We start from the raw sequence: 27,999 nt of genomic DNA, 5'->3' as shown, positions 1-27,999 counted from the left end.
ACTGCAAAATTATCTTCAACATTTTGGTTTCCAGAAATTTAGATTTAGAATCAGATGGGATTTTTATTTGACTAGGTTTGGGAGTACCAGAATCTGATCTCTCCTAAATTGCAACTTGCTTCATCAGTTAAAAATACATTACTTAAACATTCTGGGAAACAACCTAGTCCACATTTGTATACCTAGTCTGAGTATCCAATTAGCATGATTCTTGAACAAATGAATATTTATGCATCTAATTGTTAATGGTGGTAATTGAAGGTGAAAAGGAGATGTACCAATATACACAAGTTTGTGCATCTACTCTTTTGAAAAATGAGTTTTTACTACTATGAGGAAAAATAGATTAATTTTTTGTAAAATGTTCAAATTCATATTTGTATATTAATGATTGTATATAATAGTAAAATAAAGCTAAATATTTGTTAGTTCTGTTTAATATCTATAGATATCTCAACATCAAATAAGCCAAATGGGTGAAGAAAACGTGAGTAAAAGAAAGGGAAAGACTAACAGGGAAAGAGATGAACAATCCATCCAAAGTAAAGAGTCCAAAACTATGAATCTACAGAAAGAGGCAAGAATGTTTTCTAAAATATTTACCTTAATCAGAGGGTTGTATAGCAATGCTAAATGTAACAGAGAAGCACAAGTATTTCAGTGAGGCTGTGGTTGATTTCTGTGTTAGTAATAAGTAGAACTAGTTGAGAATTTTCTAACACAACATTTTCTGGCAGAAAATGCTGATTCATCAAAACCAAAATTTTTCACGGAAATGTATCCATTTTTTATAAAACTTTTGCTGGGAAACTGTCAAGCTCATATAGGGGAAAAACACCCCAGGATAGCCAATAGCCTAGTGATTAGGGCACTCATCTGGGATGTGGGAGACCCAGATTCAAATACCCTCTCTTCCTGATTTGTAGTGGAGACTTGAACCTGTCTCTCTGATATCCCAGGTGAAAGCTCTAGTCATTTGACTATATAGTAGTTCTCTCTTTGACACAATGAATATTTATTGATATGAAGTGGAACAACTCCAACACAAGAGATTGAAAAAGACACACCCCAGAACAGCCTGGTGTTTAGGGCACATATCTGGGGTGTAGGAGACTCAGGTTCATGTCCCTACTCCAAATCAAGTAGAGAAGGGACTCGAAACTGGGTCTCCCACATCCCAGACTACTGTCTATTTAGGTGACTCTTTCTCCCTTCTCTCTAAAAAATGTATACGGTCTTAGGTCTGATGTGGAACAGGAAAACTTCTGAAGTCTCAAAAATTGCTGTCTCCCAGCTCTAGTCATAAATCAAAGTTCCCATTGATTATAAGAAAAAAATGTTGTTTATCTAATTCAAAGTCTGAAAACCACTTAAAAATTTGGTGAGTGGCACACAACAGATCCAGTAACATATAGGGTAAACTTTTCAAAAGTGGCTAAGCCACTTAGGAGCCTAAGTTCCCTGGACTTTCAGTAGGCTTAGGCCTTCCTAACTCCATTAGTTGCTTTTGAAAATGTTACCCATACTGTCATGTATCACAGTTCCTCATCCTCATTTGTGAGGATCTTAAATAGCCGATGCCATAGAGAATATCCCAGAACATTATGGAAGACAACAGAGAATTCAACATTTTTGTCACTCGCACCTCTCTAACCTGTAAAACTCTCATTAATTACACTGCTCACATGTTTTCAGTGCACTTATTTCAATTAATATGTATTTATACACTGTGTTCTCTAACCTTTGAGAGGAAACTACAATATCCCCTCCAATTTCTCAAAAAAGCTTCTCTGACTCGTCTCAAATATCTCATGGATCTCAACAGGCGAGAGAGATGTTTGTAATCCAGGTTTGGTGGTGGGAGGGAGCATGAGGCATCAAAATATCAATGAGAAACCAAAAGTCCATTGGTGGCTAACAGGGCAAGTGGAAGAAGCCCATCCCATGGGGAAGATTTGATTTTTGGGGGGTGCCTTAACTTCTGGTGGCTCAGGGTCACATTTAATCTTAATCTACACTTGTATCTCAGGCCACTTTAGAGTAAGAAAGAGCACCTCCAACATGATGAAGAAAACTGTTCTAATCATCACTATTTTGTGTGTACATAACTTCCACTATAAACATGAAAGGGAGGAGAGAGACCCCACATGGAACAAGAAAAGGGTGTAATTCTTTATTTAGCAGCCATTTTGAGTTCTTATCAGCTGAGAGTCACTGAAGAGTATTTTGGAAACTCCTTACAGGGATCAGATTTTCAGCACAGAATACCAAAACACTTACAGGACCACACAGTGGAACTGAATCTTTCATTTTCTGAATCCTTACTGGTCAGGTGCTGAGTAAGTTCAACTTCCATTGTCCACTTCATAGGAGTTGAGGGCACTCAGTACTTTGCAAGATCAGACCCTTAAACTTGTAACAAGCCTGGTACCGTGCAACTTGCATCCTTCAAGCAAGATTAGCATTTAGCAAAGGTATGGCTATTTGCTTCAAACACCAGGAAGCTGCACACTAATACAGAAACCGCAGTATTCAACTCACACATTTTTCTAGTGTCAATGGTTTCAAATTGATGATGTATATTAGAATACTCCAAACAGTGCTTAAATCATTTAATAGTTGGTGTGCAATAAGTTTCACATGACAAACAGACATGGAGGTGCTCTTTTAGAGATAGGAATATATATATCTGTTTGTTCTGCTCCACACTGAAGACATAACTGCAGTTAGTAAGGATAAAGGTGAATGCATGGCACACTGTAAGCTGTAACTTATGCAGTTAATAGGTTCAGTTTTAATGCTGCAAACACATAAGCAAAGTGCACTGTAATCATTATCCTTAAGTTAATTATAGACTGTCAGTTGTTAGAACCAGAGATAATCCTGAAATACTGCAATGTGAGAAAAATTCAGTATTGGCCAGTATGTCTGTTTAATATTTGGAACACATCACAGGATCTCACACATGGCTTTTTATTGCAGACAACAGTAACAATATAATGAAAACTGTAATAGCATTTTGTTCTCACTTACTTCCATTCACTTTGTCTTCTATTAACAGGATTGCAAAGAGTTTTTTTGGCCCTGAACATCATGAAACAGGCATGCTGGAACAGTATGTTAGGACTGCATGTTCCTTAACTATCCACCAAAACTGTTGACTGGCCAAAATCCAAATGAGTAAAAATCTTCCACTTCAATAGCATGATCAAGATACAGAAACTAAATGGAATCCTACCCAATTATGACCGAACATATTCTTGGTCTGAAAGTAGCAACTATGGATATCAGGAATAGGATTGCTGTGCATTGTGTTCAATGGACAGATCAGATTTGTAGAGAAATGTAGTGGCACTCAGCTTAAGATCTGCTCACAGTCCCATGTTTCTACCATAATTATCTGCTGTGAAATAGTTAGAATGATGACAAATTATCAAATTTCCATGGGAGGGGGAACCTATATTAGCCAGGCTCTGCCTCTGCTTGTCTCCTTGTCAATAAAGCAACCAGTAGTCATGGGGCAAGCAAAAGATCATATAATAGTTAATATTTCAAATATTTACTTCTACGTTTACCTGCCCTTATAGTGCCCTCTCTGCTATCAAATGAGAGCAAAGTTAGTAAATTCCACTGTCCAAAACTAATATCTATGTCTTGTCTGATCAGGATCTGATCAGGCTTCTTAGAATTTTAACCATGTAGGTTTCTGATTCCACAAACTAGTAACTAATTAATTACTCTCATCAACTGAACACAACTCTCTAATTTTTTATTTTCCCTCAGCATGGCCCTGTTTTTCTACAGTGAATGCTGACAACTATCAATGTGATGTGTGCTTTCTACTAGGAAACAGAGTACAACATATGTCTTGTTTAAAACAAAAAGCATCTCAAAATACAGAAGCAATTTCAGGGCTATTCTAAAAACACAAGCCTGATGAATAAATTCAAAACTATTTTGCATAGCAGTGATCTATGGCCTATGAATATTTGCCAACAATCACTGAGGTCTACTGTTGTCTTTTGCCATTTCAGTTTATTGTATCTTTAGATACACCAGGTCATATTAATTGTGTTTTTGAGAAAGGTGGCCATTATGCTGTATTATGGCATGTGAACACGTCTTAAAAATAGCAGATATGCAGTTAAGTTGTGTGCATGTCTATCAATAGAACAGAAGCTGCATGTGTGATGCCAGAAAAATTACTAATGGTGACTGTTCTCTCTCTCATCTAACAGCATAATAGCACAAGAAGTTAATATTGTTACCTTACTGGAATATCTCATTATTTCAAGGTGGGCCTGATCAGTGGGATCTGCGTTATTGTTGGTACAGTTATTGGCTCAGGCATCTTTATTTCTCCAAAGTCGGTACTTGCCAATGTTGGAGCTGTGGGGCCTTGTTTAGTCATCTGGGCAGCCTGCGGAATTCTTTCTACATTAGGTAAGCAAAAGAAAGGAAAAGTCTTTATATTTCCAGTTTTACTCTTGTATTCTATTATGAAAATTAGATGGTTCTGCTCACATCAAACCAAAATGCTAGCCAGCCACTGTGCTCAGTGGTTGGGCAAAAACTTGCCACAAATTAAGCAGTTTAAAGAACATTAAGTATTAGAAGAAAACTGTACAAGTCAAATTTTCACTTGACCTTTAGATCTAGCCTCCTATTTTGCATATCCCACCAAATGGGAGCACAAACAAGACATATTCTGCTCCCACTGAAGTCAATGACAAAATAACGCAGTAATTTCAATGGGAGCAGAAGCAGGCCCACAGTGCATACCTACCTCCACAATTTCATTGTACAAAGCCCTGTTTGCAGGTGCAAAATTAGAGGCTAGTTTTTGAAATTTGGCCTTAAATAGGTAATATTTACATAAAATGTTAAACATTAAAACTGGACATAAATTTATAGTTTCTTATTGTTGGGCTCTGAGCAAAAGTGATGCAACTTTCAGCAAGTTGCCACCCATGAGCAATAAACTCAGAAATGCCAATTGTATTTGAAAGCAACTCCTCATTGTGCTTTGTGACTTGTGCTGCTTTTTCCCCCCTGAGTTTTCAAACTACTGAGCCAGTATTGGGTGCAGTTTTCCTTTAGTCTGCTGTTTCCTAATAGAATTCTGAGTTTCTAAACAGAAAACTAAAATAGAAATATTTGCCAAAAATATCTTAAACTACCTGAAAGTCCAATATAATAAAGGGTTTACAAAACAAGGAATTAATCCAAAAGAATAGGTTAGGAGTAAGTTTCATGTTATAGATTAAAATTCTGAGTATGTAACTATTTAAAATGAGTTTGTTATAATGTAAAGCAAATTAGCCATGAGTTTGTAATGCAATAAATAAGCAAAAAATACAATGCAATTTTGAACTAATTATACAGACATCATGGAGTGAGGAAGTAAAACTCTCTCCTCTACATAGTCTGGAGGCACCTGTGTCTGGAATATTGCATTCAGTTCTAAGCAACTAAACATAATTAAGTTAGCAAGAATTATTTACAAACTGAGTCTGCAAAAATAGTCTCAAATTAGGCACTCAACTATAAGATCTAATCAGTAACTTGTTAGTTTTCAATAATTTTCTAACTTATGGAACTGCCTTTGGCAAATTATAATTTTTTAAAAATTCGGTCACTATTTACTTATGATGTTATACAAATATAATGAAATATAGCATGTGTTTATAGCCATTTCCTTAATTTTATATTAATTATTACATTTAATGAGCTAATTAAAAACAAACATAGCTTAAAGAAGTGTATGAACTAAAAGCACTTGACTATTAACTGCATTTCTTCTTTTTGTTCAGGTGCGCTATGTTATGCTGAGCTAGGCACAATGATCGCAAAATCAGGGGGAGAATATCCTTACCTTATGGAAGCATTTGGTCCTATTCCAGCATATTTGTTTTCCTGGACTAGTTTATTGGTCATCAAACCCAGTTCATTTGCTATCATTTGTCTTAGCTTTGCAGAATATGCTTCAGCTCCTTTTTATCCAGGCTGTGATCCACCCGTAGTAGTCATTAAGTGTCTTGCAGCAGCTGCCATTGGTAAGATCTCTATTTTTTTTAAAGGGGACTGAGTTATGAAACTGTGTAGCATTCATGATTTATTTTTTCCAGGAAAGTAGGAGGAGCCTCATCTCTTAACTATTAAAACTTAGTATGCATAAATCACTAGAAAACCATACAGAAAACTGTATTAGTGGGAACAATTTTGCATTGGAAGAGGGCTAGACTTGATGACTGATACCTAATATATCTAATGTCTCTCATAACACTGATAGAAAGGGTGGGTTTAACTTAAAGGAAGCTTCACTTCTAGGGTTAGAAGGTCTAAACAATCAGGTTTCTTCCTTATGCAGTTATCTATACACCCTATTACTGAGTATGAGCTAAGAAGCATGTGTATCTCTAGGAAAGAATGAAAAGAAAAAAATGGTCCAAGCTTATATTTTCTAGATCAGTGGTTCCCAAACTTGTTCTGCCACTTGTGCAGTGAAAGCCCCTGGCGGGCCGGACCGGTTTGTTTACCTGCCACGTCCGCAGGTTCGGCCGATAGCGGCTCCCAGTGGCTGTGGTTCGCTGCTCCAGGCTAATGGGAGCTGCTGGAAGCGGCACGGGCCAAGGAACATACTGGCCGCCACTTCCAGCAGCTCCCATTGGCCTGGAGCAGCGAACCGCGGCCACTGGGAGCCGCGATCGGCCGAACCTGTGGATGCGGCAGGTAAACCGGCCCGGCCCGCCAGGGGCTTTCCCAGCACAAGCGGCGGAATAAGTTTGGAAACCACTGTTCTAGATCCCAACTTTTAAAAATAGATCCCAAAGTTATCCCAACTTTTAAAAATATTTTTCAAGAGAGACTGCCAAGAAATCCTCAGTTTCAGAAAATTGTTCTCATTCTTTAGAACAATCCATCAAATGCAGGAAATTGCAATAATTACATGGAATTTACAAATCAATATAAGAAACAAGATATACATATTTGGGTGTCTGAACCGAAGATAAAAAATTATATTGTGAATGTGTCTTTAAACTCAATTATTATAGTGCTATGATTTATGGCATTTAAACTGAAAAATATAATTTTTATTTCCCCTAGTGATTATTACCACAGTGAATTCACTGAGTGTGAAGTTGGGGAGCTATGTTCAGAATTTTTTCACTGCTGCTAAAATGATCATTGTCATAATTATTATTGTAAGTGGAATTGTTCTCCTTGCACAAGGTAATTTAATTTTTGTTGGTTTTAGATTTACAAAGATAGTAACTTAGAGAGTACTTTTGTTTCTGCCATGACTTGCTACTGGATCATTCACTGAAAAACAAAGCAAACAAGCAATGATCAGATTATTCTAATTTAATATATTTTTGATACCAGATCCCGCTGACTGCCCTGTTTTCTTTTAGGAAAAAAATACTATTTAAGTGTTCACTTTAACTGTCAAAGTGCTATACAAAATAAAATTTGATCATGAAATGTTGCTTTCATTCAGTGGTGATTGTTTCATTTTGCCTCAGCATAGTTCAGTATCAATTGTTTCATTTGCAGGAAAAACAGAAAATTTTAAAAACTCTTTCAATGATGCTAAAATATCTGCTGGTTCTATCAGTTTGGCATTTTATAATGGACTCTGGGCCTATGATGGATGGTAAGATTTTTTTATTACTGTTATCGGTTACTATTTAAGAGTCTAACTGATTTTATCTCTTCTTGTAAAACTCACCTAAACGTCTTATTTGGGAAAGTTGAAGTTTGACTTCTTGTTATGGAGAATAATTGTAGAGAGCATTGGAAAAACAGCACCACCACCTTAAAATAAAACGAAACAAAGCACCATGCCCTAGGGGGAAGATACCCGACTAGACCACAAGAGGACACATGGTGTAAGGTGCTCAGATACTGTGGGGGTGAGGCTGGTGTAGGACCATAAAGTTACATTCTTTCCATTCAGAAATTTGAGCCATTGCCCTAATATCACTTGGAAGTTAGTTTGTTTTTAACCTCCTCACTCTAGCATCACATACAAAACATTTTTCTGAAGTTGTGTGAATTTTAGTATTCAAGAAATATGTCAGACTGATTAGCACTTGAGACTGAATCTTCTTTTAATTCAATGAACAGATATATCCTGAGTAGCACATAGTGCAAGCTTCTATACACTGCTTCAATCCTGCTCTGGTGGGACCATCTCTACAGATTTTCATGTCCTTAGCGCCTCTGTAACGATTGCCAATATGGGCAATCTGTTAGTGGCTATGGATATATTTATAGACTGTATGTATACGTTCTTGATATGAACTTGGGAAAAACGCATTGGATTTTTCAGCCCATGTGGTTCATCTTTTATTACTATTTACTTCATGTTCCATTTCTCTTGTATTAAACAAAAAAAAAAAAAAAAAGGGAGCCCCTCCAGTGTCCAAAACAAATTTGCATATTCCCACATCTGTTTACCCACTGAACTCCAAAGCCCTAGCTAAAAGTGACTGCTTTATGTTTAAAATATATTAAATTTGAATGCTTATAGGTTTATTTCATAAAATTATTTCTTCACTATCCAACAGAAAACTACAAAATACTATTTCCCAATACTTAATTATTTTAACCACCCAAGAAGTCTACACTTTCTGAATATATTTAATTAAACAATATTAAGTTTAATATTAAAACAATGTGGATACATTTTCATCTCCTTTGATTCCTAGGAAGGGGTTTACACATTTCAGGCCTTGATACTGCAAGGAAAACCATGGGTGAGCAGGGGTCTGTGCGCATGATTCACCTTGCAGGATTGGGGCATCAGTTTGGGCTACCTCCACTTCAGGGACCTTACAAAAATGCAGGCTTTGTTTTTCTTGACTCAGCTGTGACACATCAATACTGTTTTCACTCAGCCTTGAAAAGTCTTTATTTAGCTCCCTATTCAGCAAGGTAATTAAGCACATACTTAATTTTAAGCACCAGAGTAAGGGACTACTCATGTGTCTAACTTTAAGCACATGCTTAAATACTTTGCTGCATATGGACCTTAATCTTTCAAGATTCAGTTTTCAAACTCAAATGCCTAAAATCAGGTTATTTATCAGTTGTTTAGCTAACTGCCTAAAGCTTATTTAGATGCCTAAATATTGAATTGAAGGTTTAATTTTAGCCACTCAGGTTTGAGAATTGGTCTCTAATATCTGTAGATAACTGCCAACTCTTTTCACATTTCTATCAATCACAGAAGCATAAAAAAACCACACCTGTGTCAATCTTCTACAATTATGAGCATAAAACAGTCTAGTTTAAAAATAACATAGTCTAATGAAAATGAATATTTTAAATTTGTCATTCTGGTGGTTGCAAAAACTTTATAAAAGTTTTCATGAAAGCCTTGTGGATAAGAGATTATATAACTTGCATTATTTAATTGCTAAATGATAGTATTTGCACTAAGGCACTAAGTAGGGTGGCCATACATTCCTTTTTAAGCCCTGTCCCGGCCGTTCCAACTTTTTTTTTTTTGGTGTGCAAAAGTGGGCATTTGTCCCATTTGCTCTTGTTGACTCGATCGGTTAGCAAGAGCAAACAGGAGAAATGCTCACTTTTGTCAAAAAAGTGGGGTGCGGTGCAGAGGAACATGCAGAGGGGGAAGTGGAGATGCTAGCCCCACGCAGGGGCTCGGGCGAACAGCTGGGGGTATCCCATTTTCCCTTTGGGAAATATGGTCACCCTAGCACTTAGGTTTGTAGTTGGTGTACAAATGTTTTTATTAGAAAAGATTCATGTTTTCCAGAACTTGTGGAGGTCACAAGCAGCCTTGTGGCATGTGAGCTTTGTTGAAAACCTGCCATTAATCCAAGCAATTTGTCTGTCTGACGTACTGGCAGTACTCTAGCTAGATTCTTACACTTTGGCAATTACACATTACCTGAGCAATACACTTAAACACCACACTGTGCTACAGTCCCTTCTACTCAAAGTACTTACAAAAAAATCCAAACCCCTAAACCTTGCAATGCCATTGACATTATTCATCTCATATTACAGATGAGAAAAGTGAGGCACAGAGAGGTTAAGGGACTTGTCCAGTGTCATATAATGAAACAGAGGCAGACCTGGGTACAGAACCCAGATCTAATTCCATGTCATATGCTTTGGTTAAGTTAAGGAGCTTACCTGGTCTACATTTTTTTCTTGTTAGAGGTTGAATAGCAGCAACAGTGATGTCAGAAATAAAGACCTGACTTTCAAGTAATTTGGCATTTCAGGATCTGATTATGAATAACCTTCTGCTAATGGATTTTTTGCAGGAATCAACTCAATTACATTACAGAAGAACTTAAAAATCCTTACAGGTGAGACAACCAAAAGATAACCTAGAAAACAAGAAAGGCACAATTTCTAATGCCACAATCAGATCATTAGAAGTCTTAATAGCAGCTGCATATTTTACTCTCCCTCTGGTTAAGAACTGGGCACTCAGAAGTTTTGGTGCTTGTTCACAAAGGAATAATTTCATTAGCATTTATTCTGTTTTTTACATTGATTACTGTATACTTTTGAATCTCTAATTAATTATTCATTTCCATGACTTTACAATGCAAAGAGTACAGAGAATGCATGCTAATTAATTCTTTTCCATCCCCTTGCTGACTGCTACTTTGGATTTAATAGAGTATTTAATTTTTGATTAGCATCCACACGGATGTCAGGGAGGTTTCAATCTTATTATTATAGAAATAAATAAATAGTGGGGAAAGCCCCTCTAGAGTATAGAAAATTGCCTGAATACAGACTATATCATTCCCTTCAATGTGCATACACAATTCCCATTAGGAGTGAGAAGTTGTGTGCTAAAGTCAAGAGAAACTACCAAAAGTTCATTCAGAAGTAATCGCAGGCCTAGAGACACATACATCAAGCTTCCTATCTTCCTAGTCTCTTCTAGAAAATCTTAAGAGTGCACAATAGTTACATTAATGACAATTAAAAAAAAAAAAAAGATTTCTTCCCAACCTGTAAAATGGGTTTCTCAAAGTGTAAGTCTAGTAACCCTGACTTCTCTTCACAGGTGATTGACAGGCAGGCAGCCAGTACAGAAAAAGAAGAGGCTCCCACCACAAGAAGTCACTGCTGCTAGTACACACAGAAGAACCAGGAGAGTGACTACCCTAGAATTAATTCACTAACAGAACTGCTTATCATCCAACACCATCTATGTGGAACAACAATAACTAGGTTGGCATATGGACTACTGGAGCTACTCTCCCAGAGACCAATTTTACAGATAGGGAACAAATCCCTTTTCTGCAGCAAGTAGCCCCAGTAATCCATATGAGTGGACTCTAAATGTCAGTACCAATCAGCTGAACTAGGATGGAAAAAACCTCTGTGCCAAGACTCTTTAAAAATATACCGGATTAAACGGGATTGTTGAATTTAGAATGTGTCGGCCAAAATTTGCATTAGATAAGGCAACAACATCCATATGCTTACTAAACTTTAAGTGCACTTCCAGATGATCATATAAATCTTGTTTACAGAGGTTTCCTCCTCCCCAATTTTCCTGCCCAAGAGGGAGCCTGTCCCTTGGTCTTGATGGGCTTTTACTTTGTTGAATCCACTGAGAAATCGATGATTTTCAAGGTGCTTTGCATTTTTGCACTACAAAAAACAGTCTCAGTGGTAATCAGTTGATTGAATATTATCCTCCCTATGCAAATGCTTGAACCTGGGCAAGTACGTGCAGGATCCTTTCCTTTTGAGACATGCTTGGGAAGTCAAGATTTTTGAGGGGGTAGGGAACTCTTTTGGAAAGGAAGAACTTTCAGGCTTCAAAGAGTGGCCACTTTCCACAGGGATTCTTGTTCTTGTGGTCCTTAGAGAGGGACTGACCTCTGCAGTTCGGCCAAGTGAGAGAGGCAGCAGCTGTGGAAACTTTGGCTTCCAAGCGAGCTCTAGATCAATGAAGGCACAGGGGAGGGGAAGGCACCATCAGAGGGGAGCCAGCAGCAGGATGTCTGAATGTGGGGAAAAACTCATGTGCTTGTGGTGCCAGGAGAGGCCAACATGGAGGGCTTGACTTTTATTTCTGTGAGCCGAGTCAGAAATAAGAGACCACCTGTTTATGAAAAAAGTAGCAGACGTCTGTATTATTAGACTCAGCAGTCAGCTGGGTCCTGAGGTGGAACTGATACATGCCCAGGCATTTCAGGCCATAGGTGCTTCTGTATCTGCTTACTGGCCACTGCAAAAAGAGCAGCTGATAAGGTCTAATTTTTACCCATGGTTTTGCATGCATCTTCCTAAGAAAAAAAGTCCCTGCTAGCAGCTGCACATCATGCTCCTCATGCATGAGGCAAAACAGAAACTAGGCTCAATGCACAGTAGCACTACTCTGCCCTTGTGGAAGGGGACTCTCCTTTTCTTCTGACTCATCAGCTGCCTGCCAATCACCTGTGGAAAGAGGAGGAGCCATCAGTATGAATTACTTGAGGTACTGGCTGCAAAAAGGAATACTTGTGAATGTAGAATTTGTAAAAACAAATTTTATCAAATTGTAAGAGGAACAAAAATGTTTGTTGTTAAATGGAAATAAAAACAGGGCGGGCTGGGGATTTACCCATTCCCCGGCAGTTGTGAAAATCCAGTAAATATAACATATTGTTCTAGTCAGAGCACACAGAGCATTGATCTGCTCTGCCAGATACACGTGGGTCAGGTACAGTCAGATCCAATTTGTATGAAGTTGTGACTCACCTTTGCATCAATCCCATGAGTGAATAGCTACTATGTTATTACATGAGAACTAGAAAGTACATGCACCAGGAATACCCAACTGGAATTTCACTTTACTCAGCTTAGTGAAAAATGAGAATAGCATAAATGTTGAAAAAGGAATTTAAATTTTAAAAATTCCTTCAATTTTAATCATCCATGATAGCATAAGTAACACAGGTACTGAATTCCTAAAAATGTGATTGTCCTGAACAGCGATCCTTCAGTCTTAACACAATGATTCATATACAATATTTACTAGTTAAGATATCTGTGATTTTTTTAGAATCCTAAATTTGAACTAAAACAGGAAAGAGCCTACAGTCCATTATAATAAAACTGCCTAGTGGTTTAGAAATGCTGATACTATGTTTTTACATTCTGTAGAAATCTACCACTTTCTATAATCATTGGAATCCCATTGGTTTCAGTTTGCTATGTTCTGATTAATATTTCATATTTCACAATAATGACTTCAACAGAACTTCTGCAGTCCCAGGCGGTCGCTGTGGTAAGCCACTTTTCATTTTGTGATTAGAAGTACCAAGTGAGACACTATTTTTGTTGCAGGGCTGAGTCCAAATCATAAAAAAATCCTAACTTTCTTGGCTTTCAGGAAAGAATTTTTCAGTACCATTGTACATTTTTTAACTCTATCAATATTTTAATTATGTCACAGAGGTAAAAGTATCTTTTTGAAATTAGTTTGTAGAAAGTGAAAATTTAGTATGCATGAGACAGCTTATCTTCTACAGGAAATCTTCAGTGTATTTGCAGTTTAGTGATGCTTTTATTCCACAATGCTTAGTGAGGGGGACATGACAATTATTTTCACTGGTAAACATCTGAATCCCTGGTTGTATCCCTCTCTACATTAGTTCTGGGGGGGAAAAAACAAACAATTCATGACACGCTGCATTCTGCATGCACAGCACAGTGAAGAGGAGCATCCATGCAGAAATACTTCATGTACCAATGAACATTGTACAGGCAAACAGACTCTTGCTTTTAGAGAGCTGGATTCTGGTATATTTCAATATCCTGCCTACTCACAAAAATGGCTGCAGAGCAGAGATTGATGCAATGTGCATGCATACTTTACTTAAAACGCAGCTAGGTAATCTGATTTTAGGATTACTAGTCTTGAGTGTCCCTATCAACATATTATTAAATTAGATCAATGGTATTACATCAGCTACTAGTAAATTGATCAAACTGGATCAACACTGAGAATATAAGCCTGTAGAAATATCTCATTTGATCTCAAAAGCTAAGCAAGGTCAGGGCAGGATGGCAGGTTACCCAGAAAACATAGGGTACTTAGGAAGGAGTGATAGTGGACATTGGTGATAAGACACATGAGAGGCCCTGAGACTCACCTATATTTAAGTTCCCATGCCACTTTTAGCAAAAGTAAGGATGTTAGTGCTGGTATCTTGATCAGATTCCAATTTGACATGTTCAGTATCTAAATTCCCTCTACTTTCAGTTGGATATGATACTCTTAGATTCTTGTCTTAAATTGCTGTATAGTAGCATTGGGTCATAGCAACACAACTATTGTGTTGTAGTCTCAAGGTTCTTTCATTAGAATGGTAGGTGAAATAATTATTGTATATAGTTTGCAAAATAATTTGGGATAAAAGCAAGCTATGTAAAATTATATTAATATAGATTTTTTTGAAAGGTAAAATATATTTTTAAAGTTCATTTACTGTATATCTGATTGGTTCCTACACCAGTGGACACACTACAAAGTGGAAAAATGATAGATGTTATATTAACGTGTCTATATTTTAATCCTCTGGTCCCAGACATTTGGTGATCGGGTCCTTTATCCAGCTTCTTGGATAGTTCCTCTCTTTGTGGCCTTTTCGACAATTGGAGCAGCCAATGGGACCTGTTTTACTGCTGGCAGGTAAATTTTAACTCTAAATAGCAGAATACATAATTGGATTTACAGAAAGAAGTTATATAATGTCTTCTAAGTCTAGGGTTTAATTTAAACAAGTGATTGAACAAAATACTTGCAAACTTAGTCATGTAGCCCATCCTCAGCAAGGACCAGTAGCTATGAAAGGTTGAGAAAGTTAGAAAATGAGAGATTAAACATTTTCCTAAAATGCCTGTAAACAAGTACAGGCTTCTTTCAGCTAAAAAACAGTTCTTTAAAAATAACAAACAGTCACCTGAAAATCAAAAATTAAAGAGGTTATAACTTCAACTAGTTTTGTGCGTGTACAAATATTTGAGAGGTTTGCAAAACCTCATACTTCACAAGGTTTCTAAATCCCTAAAATCATACAACGTGAAATTACATTTGTGCTGAAAGTGTTGTGATGAATTTTTTTTAAGGGAGAGGAAAACAATGGTTTTCTCTGAATTAATTAACCAGTTTCACTTCTGTGCTCAATGGAGTTAGGCACTTGTTTTGAAAGCAGTTATAATTCCTCCTCCACAACCAGTGTGATTGTTCCCTACACTCTAGTAAATATTAAATTAGGCTTGATGCACTTGAGAAGCATATATAGATATAGCCTAGATAGATAGATAGATAATAGTTAAATGGCACTCTGTGAAGAATATTGAGTATTTGGAGATATCTGAAAAATAGAACCACTTGAATCTGTGTAGATGCCCCACTAACCAGCTTAACGTGTTTTTGTTTTGTCAGACTTGTTTATGTAGCAGGTCGTGAAGGGCACATGCTAAAGGTGCTGTCTTACATTAGTGTTAAACGTTTCACCCCAGCACCTGCTATCATATTTTATGTAAGTATGAATGCTAAGCAAAGAAATAAAACTTTCAGCTAAAAAAATCTAAAATACTCAGATGTGAAGTTACATTGGCTCTTCAAATGACACAATGCTATCCCTACACATACTTTCATGCACATGTAGTTACATATACAGGGAAATAGCTGAAATATTCTTTTATACATCAAAAAGACTATGTAATACATAAAAACAGATCAACTTGAATCTAACTCCATACCAGATGCAGATTCTCCGTGTTTTAAAGTTCATAGAATTGGAATGTTAAAATGCAACTCTTTCAGTTTTAGGAAAGAAGTAGGGTACTGACAATGAAAATCAGCTATGTAGAGTAAAATTATCTTGATGGTCAAACTGGCTCACTGCAGGGTTTCTGTGAATACAAGAAATCTAGGAATTTTTTCTCCTGCAAACATTCATGGCCTGTAAAATAGGTGTAATAAATTTGACAGATTCATTATGTATATATGTAGCATCAATACAAACACTTCATCATGCTTAGCAAGTAGGTTTATTCAAGCAGGAAAAAAGATTTGTATCATGTTGGCACATATCTTGCAAGCACTTATGCACATACTGAACTTCAAGCATGACTTTAATGGGATTACTCATACTCAAAATTAAGCACATATGTTTGCAAGATCAGGCCATTCTCAGGAAAGGGTATCAAGTATGCTGAATTTTTGCTGAATCTTCACCATAAAGCAGAGCAAAAACACATACACTCATTGTGTATGGGATCAGTTTGAATGTAAAACTGTGCCCTCCATAAAAGTGAGCGCGCCATTCTTCCTTGCTACACCGACTGTCTTATCAAGTCCACATTAATTTTCATATTTTATTTTTAGGGTGCCATTGCTATTATTTATATCATCCCTGGAGACATTAATACACTTATAAACTACTTTAGTTTTGCCGTCTGGATATTTTATGGTTTGACTGTATTTGCACTCATAGTTATGAGATTTACAAGAAAAGAGCTCAAAAGACCAATCAAGGTAAGTTCAGTACTAGAACACATTTCTAAACATAATAAAAATGAACCAATCATGGACCTCAGGATGGTAAGAAAAGTGGCTCTCCACTACTGGTATTCCTCCACCCCCATTAACAAGAAGGCATGGACTTGTCCAGGGAGTTTGGAATATTGAAAAACATACTGGAGAAGTTGATCCCTTTCCTTTGAAGATCATTTTGTCCCAGGAAACTACTCCTTAGTATAGTTCCTTTTTCTGTTCCCTTGAGAACTAACAGAGAGACAGGCAGAGGGTCAGAGAAGTACAGGTCTTGGCATCTTGTCCACCCTGACACACCTCTGCTGCCTGCCATAGTGAAAGGGTGAGGGAAAAAGGAAAGAAATCTAGCTGCAGATAATGAAGAAGGGGTGGGAAGCTTCAACCAGAGTGATCATGATAGGTCAGAATGAGTTGGTGGCAGGACCCTTCTGGAGAGTTCATCCTACTGAAGTTCAGGTTTATGATTTACAATGAATTCATACAGTTCTAGCATTGGGACCAATAGCATAGCCAGAGTGGTCTTGGTCTGTGACATAGCCAAACTGACCCTCTGCTGCTGCTGAGCCTCTCAACCATTTCACTAATTTCCTGAACTCTCTTCTGAATATTTTTTTAAAAATATCAGAAACGAGGTAAAAGTAACTTCTCACGTTCAACAAGCTATGTAGTAAACGTATGCAATATGAAGAAAAAATGGCCACAGAATTTGCTAAATACTTTTATGCTTTGTCTATTACAGATACCTATCGTCATTCCCATCTTAGTGACAATAGTCTCCATTTTACTAGTTTTCGCGCCAATCATCAGTGAACCTGAATGGGCATATCTCTACTGTGTTTTATTTATGCTTGGAGGACTTATATTTTATGTCCTTTTCATTCATTTTAAATTCAACTGGGCTCAAAAAATATCAAGTAAGTATATGTATTACAGGTGATTTGCAAACAAAGATTTCCATTAAATAAGGCATACAACAGGATACCTCTAAGATGTAGCAACCACTCCTTTCTCCCCTGAGTAAAAATTCTCATTATAGTCAACCATTACATCTAACTTACATTGAAAGAAAGGCATGATCTTTTGATATAAGCATAGCAAAAATTGCTCGGAGCTATTGAATTCTAATTCAAGCTCTTTAGCACATTACATCTTTGCTTCAGTTTTTTCCTGTGTACAAATTGAGATAAAAAACGGTTACTTACCTTCTGTAACTGTTGTTCTTCGAGGTGTGTTGTTCACGTCCATTACACATTAGGTGTACGCGCGCCGCGTGCACGAACGTCGGAAACTTTTTCCCTCAGCGGCTCCCGTCGGGCCCGCAGGGTCTCCCTTCCCGCCAGAGCGGCGCCCCGCCCTAGTGTATATATATCCCTGCCGGCACGACCCTCCCTCAGTTCATTCTTGCCGGTGACTCCGACAGAGGGGAAGGAGGGTGGGAAGTGTAATGGACGTGAACAACACATCTCGAAGAACAACAGTTACAGAAGGTAAGTAACCGTTTTTTCTTCTTCGAGTGCTTGTTCACGTCCATTACACATTAGGTGACTCGCAAGCTTACCATTGGAGGAGGGTAGGAGTCAAGGAATAACAGATTGAAGCACAGCTCTGCCGACCACCGCGTCCTCTCTGGTCTGATGATGGATCGCATAGTGGGCTGTGAAGGTATGCACTGACGACCAGGTGGCTGCCCTGCAGATCTCCTGGAGCGGGACCTGTGCCAAGAAGGCCGCCAAGGACGCTTGGGCCCTAGTAGAGTGAGCCCTGATCTGTGGGGCTGGTATGTTGGCAAGCTCGTAGCACGTACGTATGCAAAGCACAATCCATGCCGACAGGCGTTGCGTTGAAACTGGCTGGCCCCTCATCCGTTCCGCAACGGCAACAAACAGCTGAGTCGATTTGCGAAAAGGCCTGGTGCGGTCCAGATAAAAAGCCAAGCCCGACGAACATCCAGGGTATGCAGGCTGCGATGGCTTGGGTCCGTATGGGGCTTGGGGAAGAACACCAGTAAACAAATGTCCTGCCCCATGTGAAAATGCGTGACCACTTTCGGGAGGAATTTAGGGTGAGGCCTTAGCTGCACCGTATCCTTATAAAAGACTGTATAAGGAGGCTCCGAGGTGAGGGCCCTCAACTCCGACACCCTCCTAGCCTATGTGATGGCCACGAGAAACGCTACCTACCATGAAAGGTGCAGGAGGGAGCAAGAGGCTAGGGGTTCAAAGGGCGGTCCCATGAGCTTAGTGAGGACCAGATTGAGGTTCCACGGAGGTATTGGTGGGCGTGAGTAGGGGAACATCCTCTCCAGCCCCTTGAGGAATCGGACTACAGTGGGATTGGAGAACACCGAACTCCCCGATTCCCCAGGGTGGAACGCCGATATGGCGGCCAGATGCACCCTAATTGAAGCGGGGGCGAGGCCTTGATGCTTGAGGTGCAGCAAGTAGTCCAGAATCAGTGGTATCGAGGCCTTCAAGGGCTGGATGTGGTGAGGCCCACACCATAGGGAGAAGAGTTTCCACTTGGCAAGGTAGGTTGCCCTTGTGGAAGGCTTCCTACTACCAAGGAGGATTTGCTGGACCTCCTGAGAGCACCTGTGCTCCATATCATTTAGCCAGAGAGAAACCATGCCGTGAGATGCAGCGACGGCAGGTTCGGGTGGCGTAGATGACCTCGGTCTTGCGTGATGAGGTCGGGGTAAAGGGGGAGGGTTATCGGAGGGGTCACGGACAGTTCCAACAGAGGCGTGAACCAGTGATGACCGACGCCCTGTCCCTGCGGGTCTTGAGGAGGACCCTGTGGATGAGCGGGAATGGGGGGAAGGCATATCTCAGGCTCCTGCCCCACGGGATTGCAAAGGCATCCGCCATTGAGCCAGGACTGCGGTTCTGGAATGAACAAAACTGAGGGCACTGGCTGTTGTCCTTGGTGGCAAACAGATCCACCTGGGGAAACCCCCACCTCAGGAAGATTGAACGTAGGACGTCTGTCTCAACATCCACTCGTGCATGAGATAGGACCGGCTGAGACGGTCCGCCAACCCGTTTTGGACCCCGGGGAGATATGCAGCCCGAAGGTGTACTGAATGGGCTATGCAGAAGTCCCAGAGGAGGAGTGCCTCGCGACAGAGGGGAGAGGACCGGGACCCGCCCCGCTTGTTTATGTAGAACATGGCGGTAGTGTTGTCCGTCAGAACCGACACGCTGTGTCCTCTTATGGTAGCGTGAAAGGTCTGGCAGGCGAGGCGAACCGCCCTCAGCTCCTTCAGGTTGATGTGAAGCAACTGTTCTTCCCTGGACCACAAGCCCTGAGTGCGCAGGTCCCCTAGGTGTGCCCCCCAACCCAGGTCCGACGCGTCCGTAACTAACGTCAGAACGGGTTGTGGGGCGGCGAACGGGACCCCCGCGCAAACCTGCTGTTGATCGAGCCACTAACAGAGGGCGCTCGATACCCGAGCTGGGATCGTGACGACCATGTCTAATGGGTCTCTGTTGGGGCGATATACCTGGGCCAGCCACAGCTGCAGCGGCCGGAGTCTGAGGCGGGCGTGTCCGACTACGTGTGTGCAGGCCGCCATGTGCCCCAAGAGCTGTAAGCAACATCTGGCTGTGGTCGTGGGGAATTGTTGGATAGAGGTCACGGCCTCCTGGATAGCCAGGAACCGCGATACAGGAAGACTCGCCCGTGCCGCCACCGAGTCCAGGACTGCCCCTATGAAATCCAGCCTCTGTGTGGGGACTAGCGATGACTTGGGTACATTGACTAGCAGACCGAGTTCGTGGAATACTTGTAGCGCCAGTGACACATGGGCGCGAACCTCTGATTCCGACCGGCCCGCCAGGAGCCAATCGTCCAAGTACGGGTAGACACGCATCCGTCTTTTTCGAAGAAAGGCTGCTACCACAGACATGCATTTCGTGAAGACACGTGGGGCTGTTGCCAGGCCGAAGGGCAAAACCGTAAATTGGAAATGGCGCTGCTGGACAGTGAAGCGCAGGAATCGCCGGTGGGCCGGGCGAATGGCGATGTGAAAGTAGGCGTCTTTCATATCGAGGGCAGTGTACCAATCCCCCGGATCCAGGGAAGGAATGATGGTCCCAAGGGACACCATACGGAAATGTGGTTTTTGCAAGTATTTGTTTAGCTTGCGAAGGTCCAGGATAGGACGGAGGCCCCCTTTCGCTTTGGGAATGAGGAAGTATCTGGAATAGAACCCTTTTCCTCTGAGGTCCGGAGGAACCTCCTCCACCGCCCCCACAGCGAGGAGGGTCTGTACCTCCTGCATGAGGAGTTGCTCGTGAGAGGGGTCCCTGAAGAGGGACGGGGGTGGTGGGTGGGAGGGAGGGGGCGAGGAGTACTGAAGGGCGTAACCTGTCTCCACCGTGTGCAGGACCCAGCGGTCCGATGTTATATGAGACCAAGCACAGAAAAAATGGGACAGGCGGTCCCTGAAACACAGGGGGGGATCCGGAAAAGAGATGGGTACGCTGTCCTCAATCGCAGCTTCAAAATCCTTGTTTGTTTCCCGGCTGCGGCTTGTTTTGGCCCTGGTTTTGGCCTTGGTTAGGCGTATTGTTGCGCCTACGCCTATTGTCCCTGCCCCGTCTACGGTATGGTTCCTGCCGAGGGCGAGGATGGTACTGCCTCTGTGGAGGTTGGGGCTTGAACGGCTTCCTCTGCATCACAGGGGTGTGCATCCCCAAAGACTTGAGGGTAGCCCGCGAGTCCTTGAGGCCATGGAGTCTGGCATCCGTTTGCTCCAAAAACAACCCTGAACCCTCAAACGGAAGGTCCTGGAGGGGGTTTTGCACCTCAGGGGGAAGGCCAGAAGCCTGCAGTCATGCTGAGCGTCTCATTACCACGCCTGACGCGATAGTCCTAGCGGCCGCGTCAGCAGAGTCGAGTGAGGCCTGTAAGGAGGTTTTGGCTACCGCCTTTCCCTCGTCTACTATGGCAGCAAACTCGGGTTGCGATCCCTGAGGCAAGGCGTCCTTAAACTTAGACACTGATGCCCAGGAGTTAAAATTGTGCCTATTGAGGATCGCTTGCTGGTTCGCGATCCGCAGCTGGAGGCCTCCGGACGAGTAGACCTTTCTGCCGAACAAGTCCAACCGTCTCGCTTCCTTGGCCTTGGGGGCTGGGGCCTGCTGGCCATGCCGCTCCCTTTCGTTGACCGCTGAAACGACCAGCGAACATGGGGTCGGATGGGAGAACAGGAAGTCAAACCCCTTGGATGGGGCGAAGTACTTTCTCTCTACGCCCTTTGCAGTCGGCGCAGAGGAGGCTGGCGTCTGCCATACAGTCTTATAATTTGACTGTACCGTCTTTATAAGCGGAAGCGCGATCCTGGAGGGACCCTCCGGGCTGAGAATGTCCACCATCGGGTCCTCCTGCTCAACCGTCTCCTCTGCCTGCAACCCCAAATTGAGGGCTTCCCGGCGGAGCAGGTCCTGGTGTGCCCGATGGTCAATCGGGGGAGGGCCGGACACTGTTGTGCCCACCACGGCTTCGTCCAGTGAGGAGGAGGAGGTCATGGCCTTCTGTGTGTCCTCGTCCTCCTGCAACTCCTCATTGGCGGGATGGCTCTCTGGGGTGCGTCCCCTGTCCTGGGTCTGGGACGGTGCCGTGCTCGGTGCCGAGTCCACCCTCTCCCTGTCTGGCGGCCTGGAGACCGTGGCCTCCGCACGGGGGGTAGGGCGGCACCGTGGAGAGCGGGACCGGTGTCCTGAGGGGCCCCGATCTCGAGGTTCTGGACGGAGGGCCTTGTTGGTGGTAGGCCCACGGGGTCCAGAATGGCCACTGTCCAGGATGGCTCCAATGTGGTTGCCAAGAGGCTTCGTGCTCTCTAGCGGTGTGCGCTCTGCGGCCATATCTGCTCGAGAGGCCCAAGTCCTCTTCTGACGCTAGGGACGGCGATCTAGAGGGCCACGGCGGTGCCGTGGAGCGGTGCCGGTCCGGAGTCGGAGAGCGGTGCCTTCGAGAACGGGACCGTGAGTAGCGCCGTGCAGACCTGGACCTGGACCGGTACCGTTGACCCCGGGACCGGGAACGGCTGCGGGAGGACGGTCTTGGGAATCTTGCGACCGAAGCGTCCCGGTGCCTGCTCGAGCCGGGCTGCTGGGACGGTGCCTCGCTCGCGTCGGGGCCTGACTGTTGTGCGGCCCGCTGCGCGGCGGGAAGCCGGGAGTCCACCGAGGCGGAGCTTGACCGGGACCGGCGCCGTGTCCGGTGCCGAGATGGCGACCGTGATGGGCGCATCATCGCCGGCTTGCCCTTGGACGGCAGTCGCAGCGGAATGTCTTTAGCGCGGAGGGTGCTTTCAGCGGACAATTCAATGAGGTCCTTTGCTGCCTCAAATGTGTCCGGGGTGGAGGGCTGTTCCAACAGTTCCTCCAGCCCTTCCTCCTCACTCGACGTGCTTATCCCGGGGCTCGACGGGCCTTTCGGCGCCAGAGCCACTGGCACCGGGATCTGTGTCGGGGCCGTAACGGCCTTGGCAGCACTTGCGGTCTTCGCTGGTGCTACCTTCTTGTGCGGGGAACGTCCCCGGGCCTTGGGTTGGCCCTTCGACTTGGCCGGCGAAGAAGAACGGTGCCGGGTGTGTTCTCGCTGAGGCGGCACCGTAGGCTTAGGCTGCCCCGCCGGCGTCGGGTCGCGAACCGATGCCGGGGCACTCCGCACCGAGGTCGACGGTGCCGCGGAAGAGGAGGGCTGTAACGCAGCCTCCATGAGGAGCTGTTTAAGGCGAAAGTCTCTCTCTTTCTTAGTCCTGGGTTTGAAAGCTTTACAGATTTTACAGCGCTCCTTTTGGTGAGCTTCCCCCAGGCAATGGAGACACGAGTCGTGCGGGTCGCTCAATGGCATAGGCCTGCGGCACATGGCACAAGCCTTGAAGCCTTGGGCGTGCGGCATGCCCCGCCGCCCAGGGCCGGTGCCGGGGCTGGCCAAACACTTATCACAAAGAAGTTTTAGGTCTTTGTGAGGAACTGAAAACTACTACTACTTAACACTAAATACCTAACTACAACGAACTGATAACTATCACTAATTGCTAGCTAAGGGACACTCTCTCTGATGAGAGATAGAGTTGTTCCAACGTCGCCACGGGCGGTAAGAAGGAACTGAGGGAGGGTCGGGCCGGCAGGGATATATATACGCTAGGGCGGGGCGCCGCTCTGGCGGGAAGGGAGACTCTGCGGGCCCGACGGGAGCCGCTGAGGGAAAAAGTTTCCGACGTTCGTGCACGCGGCGCGCGTACACCTAATGTGTAATGGACGTGAACAAGCACTCGAAGAAGAACATAAGATTTGATGAGATTTAGTTCATAAAATGCTTTGAAGAAAAGTGATACATACCAGTGTATCAGTGCAAAGGCTATATAAAATAGCTTACCGTAAGTTTCCACTGGCAATATCCTTTTAACTCTTGTTTTTATTTAAGGTGAAATTTTGAACCGTTCAATTCTCCTGGGTAATTTAGAAGTCGAAATAAATTGGAAATGCCCTGGCCAGTAACTGAAGTGACTTTAAATACACCTACCTATTTTCTGTTCTGGCACTTACCTTGCACTCAGATCTCTTTCAAGATTTAGTATCTTCACAATCAGTCTAACAAAGACAAAATTAACAGCATGAAATGGAAACTAAAATGACAGGCTTAGGGCTTGTGTACAGAGGGTTAGTGTGCAGCAAGCTGAGACGTAAATATACAGTGCACTAGTTTGCCATGCACTGATTGGATATGTGGACCCTGCTACCATGCATTCAAACTTCCACAGTGTGCAAGTGAGAGGAAAATGATTATGTTTTAGCAGTGCCCTTACAGGTCTGTTTATGAAGTGATTTACAGTCTTCTTTAAAAGTACAATTCCTAACTATTTTCTGGGGGAGATGGAAGATGCAATGAGACACTACTGAAAAGGAAAGTTGGACTGGTTCTAAAAGGATATAAATCCCACAACATTATTGGTATTCCTTAAAAAAAAAAATCCATCTGTCCACAAAACTAAAGCTACTTTATATTACATAATGAAAGGCAGTGTGGTCTACTATAATGAGCACAAAACTGGGAGCCTGGAATTTCTGAATTCACATCCCAAATCAGGAGTGCTGAAACAATTTGTACATGGGGGTGCTAAGAGCCGTTGAACCAAACTGTAAACCCTGTATATGATGAAAACCACTTCAAGCCAGGGGGTGCTGCAGTTTCAGAACCTATGTCCCAAATCTGCTACCAATGTACTCTTTGGTCATAGGCAAGTTTTGTCTTCCCCGTCTGTACAGTGGGGAAAATAAATGCTTATGCATGTAACATTACACTGAGTTATTGAAATGGTGTAAACTTGAATTAAACTATATAGTTAACATTGCCAAACTTGTGTTAAACATCTCTAACCACAATAACTTATTTTCAGGGCCCATCACCATGTACCTTCAGATGCTTCTAGAAGTTGTTCCACCAGAGAAAGTTCCTGAATAAAGGGATTTGATTTCCAGTAGTCTATTTTTAAGTACTATAATGTTTGTGAGGCAGCTTGAATAGTTTAAATGTTTATGCTTGCTAAATTCAGACTTTTTCATCCTGATGTGCCGTTTTATTTTTGCAACAATTATAATTTATCAATATGTTTTCAATATTATCTTAAGAACATGAGAAACAGAAGTTTTCTGTGCATGGAATTCTATCTAGATCTGGATGGCTTCATTGTTTTGACTGCTACTCTGCTAATATGATTAGCAGATTGCACATACATAATAGTGTAACCCTTCTGCCCATCTAAGTTGGCAGCAACAAGGGCCGGGTTCTGTATCTAGGGGTTCCATTTCAATAACGCGATGCAAAACCAGCTCGAGCCCCCACCCAGTGACCTGGGACAATTACATACCACGCCCCCCGGGCGCCTCTAGGAGGCAATACTTTCCCTCTCGCAAGCACGGAGTTTGAGTGTAGCAGAAAATGTTTAACAACATGAGGTAGACGACATTAGCATTAAATCAGAAAAACACCACAAACAGGATTCATAACACAAACCAGGAGCAAAAGACCCACCCCAGCAAATTGAGCTGTGTCCTTTCCCTTTGGTTCTTGAATCCAGCAACCCAAAAATCACCCCGAGTCCTCAAAGTCCAACACCCCCAAAGTCTCTTGGGTCCAGCAACCACCCAAAGTCCAACAACCCCCAAAGTCTCTGTCCCTGGTCAGTGCAGCCCCAGAGTAAAAGGGGGCACGCAGGGTGTTAAGGGGCACCTTACGTGATCCGAGGCCGGCCAGCCGGCCCTCCGCAGCCTTCACCACGAGCCAGTCCACTTCCTGCCATCCCATGAACTGCTCTGCTCTACGAGCTGCTCCACTTCGCTCACCGACCTGTGAGCCGCTCCAGCCGTCTCTGCAAATGGCTCCGCTCACCGACCTGTGAGCCGCTCGCCGTTCCTTCTGTCCCTGCAAGGCTCCGCGCTGCTCACTGCTCCTCTAGCCGTCCCCACAAACTTGCTCCGCCAGCTGCTTAGCAATTTAGCTTCAAGCTCCCCCACTATTTAACACAGCACTCTGTGATCTCAGCTCTTAATAACTTTAGCTCTTTTGTGATTTCAGCTCTTAGTGATTTCAGCTCATAGTAGGGGAGCCACAGTGCTGGCCCAAAGTGAATTCAGCTCAGCAGCCTGTAACTAGACTCCTAATGGAATCAAAGTTAGCTCTGACATTCAACAGTGGAGAGAGGAGGTGGTACAATTGGTGTTTCAAGCCCTCAAAGGGGGCCCATACCATCAGGTACAAATACCTGTCCCCATCCTCTCTCAATTCACTGGGTTTTGTAACCCATGCCCCTTGTCTAGCAAGTGCTACTTAATTACTGGTGAGTCTCTCTGTCATACAACAGTTCCACTGGCCTTGATTCACCGAATCAGGGTAACAACACTTTATTCTTCCTGCCCCAATAACAGAGAAACTGGGGATCCCACACCAGCCAAAGTAACCACTTTCAGTTGTTGTTGTCCCAGGCTAGGCGGGGAGGTGTGCCTATGCAAACAAGGTCAGCCCCTGAAGTTCTTTTCAACCCTCACCATAATTCACCACCAGATGTCAGGGTAGAGCTTATCCTGACTCTGCTTACATTAGGAACTATTTTCAGCTTTAGTAGTGGTGAATAAAGAGAAATTCATTCACCAGTAAAGGAGTTTGTCAGAATCCCTCCTCTTCTGCCATCCTGCTGAAAGGATTTATAGCATGATCTATCAGGAAAAACAGAGGCAAAGCATAGTGAAAGCCTACGTGCATATTAGGCTGACTCCAACCTCAACCTGTCAGGTAGGTCAAAAACTGGAAATCCCCAGAAGAAAAGACAAGGAAAACAGAAAGTGAGGGTTGTAGGCATGCACTGGAAAACGCTTAACTAGTGAGTAAATTTCCTTTGTTGATTGTTTCCCTTTCCTTCCATCCTGCTGGAAGTATAGAACAGTAAGCAGACAATGCAAGGAATATTCTAAGCAAGGAGGTGGGCTTTTACAAGATGCAGCATCCAAAATCTGCCTCCACAGAGGGCTCAAGGTCCACTCAGTAGTGACTGATGAAGACATGAGGTGAATAATAGGTGGTGGTCTTGCAGTTCCTGAGGTCCATGGCTTTTGCTCTCCCTAACCAAGAAGTAGACAGGCAGAGTATCCTTTCTGAAAGCAGAGGGGATTTAACTACCCACTAAGTCAGATTTACATGCACTTTCAACATACTTCAAGTAGCAGCAAATAAAACTTGATAGCTGTCTTTACATCTAGAGTGTGAAGAGTGCGCTTGAGGCTGGAAGAAAGGTTCAGGTAAAAGGTGGATAGAACAAATGGTTCATTTATGTAGCACACTTTCCTTGGGAAAGAATTCTGGAAGCAAATGAAATACTAACTTGTTTAGAAACACTGCAGATAAGCAGGGTTGAAAAGGAATGTGAATCCCCCAACACAAGCTGAAATAATAGTAACTAGTAGGGTAATCATGACAGTCCACATAGTTCCAGGGTTATATCTCTCAGCAGTTGAAGGGAGAACAGCAGAAATGTTTAAGGACCCATGAAGGTCCCATTGAGGGATAATGGCTCTGAAATTGGGTTTTTAGGCCAAGGGTTCTGAGAAACTTGGTAGCGTATGCATTGGATCCCAAGGAAGCAAACCCTCCAAGAGCCCCTAAAAGCAGAGACCTGTATTCAGACGGAACATAGCTTGTTGAAACCCACTAGGATATATTCTAAAGGAAAAAAGGAGGAAGAAGAAATCTGTTTCTAGAACGGTCAGAAAAGGTTACCCAGATTCTGGAGTATGTCTCCTTAGTCAAAGCTTTCTGACTATTCAGCAAGACCTTAGCAATGTCACAGGAAAAATAATCTGCTAGGAGCAGAGACTACTCACCCTCCAGCTTGTGAGGTTCATGAAGACTAGGTCGTGGAAGGGAGCTGAACC

The 27,999-nt window shown here is 42.8% G+C and overlaps 1 protein-coding gene across 1 annotated transcript; it reads left to right on the top strand.

The window, feature by feature from the left end:
* Positions 1-472: 472 nt before the first annotated feature.
* SLC7A9 (solute carrier family 7 member 9) lies at positions 473-25,036 on the top strand. The gene is made up of 12 exons (XM_026652860.1): positions 473-577; positions 4,296-4,443; positions 5,814-6,056; positions 7,108-7,233; positions 7,558-7,657; positions 10,305-10,349; positions 13,159-13,282; positions 14,586-14,689; positions 15,446-15,542; positions 16,394-16,543; positions 17,301-17,475; positions 24,972-25,036. The coding sequence occupies exons 1-12, from the start codon at positions 473-475 to the stop codon at positions 25,034-25,036; spliced, it is 1,482 nt and encodes a 493-aa protein (XP_026508645.1).
* The last annotated feature ends 2,963 nt before the right edge of the window (positions 25,037-27,999 follow it).

This window comes from Terrapene carolina, unplaced genomic scaffold, assembly GCF_002925995.2.
Source record: "Terrapene carolina triunguis isolate 2854851 unplaced genomic scaffold, T_m_triunguis-2.0 Scaffold130, whole genome shotgun sequence".
Taxonomy (NCBI): domain Eukaryota; kingdom Metazoa; phylum Chordata; order Testudines; family Emydidae; genus Terrapene; species Terrapene triunguis.
The sequence above is the reverse complement of the archived record's forward strand: the minus strand, read 5'-3'. Positions and strand labels throughout refer to the sequence as shown.

Excerpts from the sequence above, each read along its gene's own strand:
- SLC7A9 (XM_026652860.1), top strand. The coding sequence starts at position 473 with ATGGGTGAAGAAAACGTGAGTAAAAGAAAGGGAAAGACTAACAGGGAA. Across the intron at positions 10,350-13,158 it reads GAACTTAAAAATCCTTACAG|AAATCTACCACTTTCTATAA; the intron begins GTGAGACAACCA and ends TACATTCTGTAG. Across the intron at positions 16,544-17,300 it reads AGCTCAAAAGACCAATCAAG|ATACCTATCGTCATTCCCAT; the intron begins GTAAGTTCAGTA and ends TGTCTATTACAG.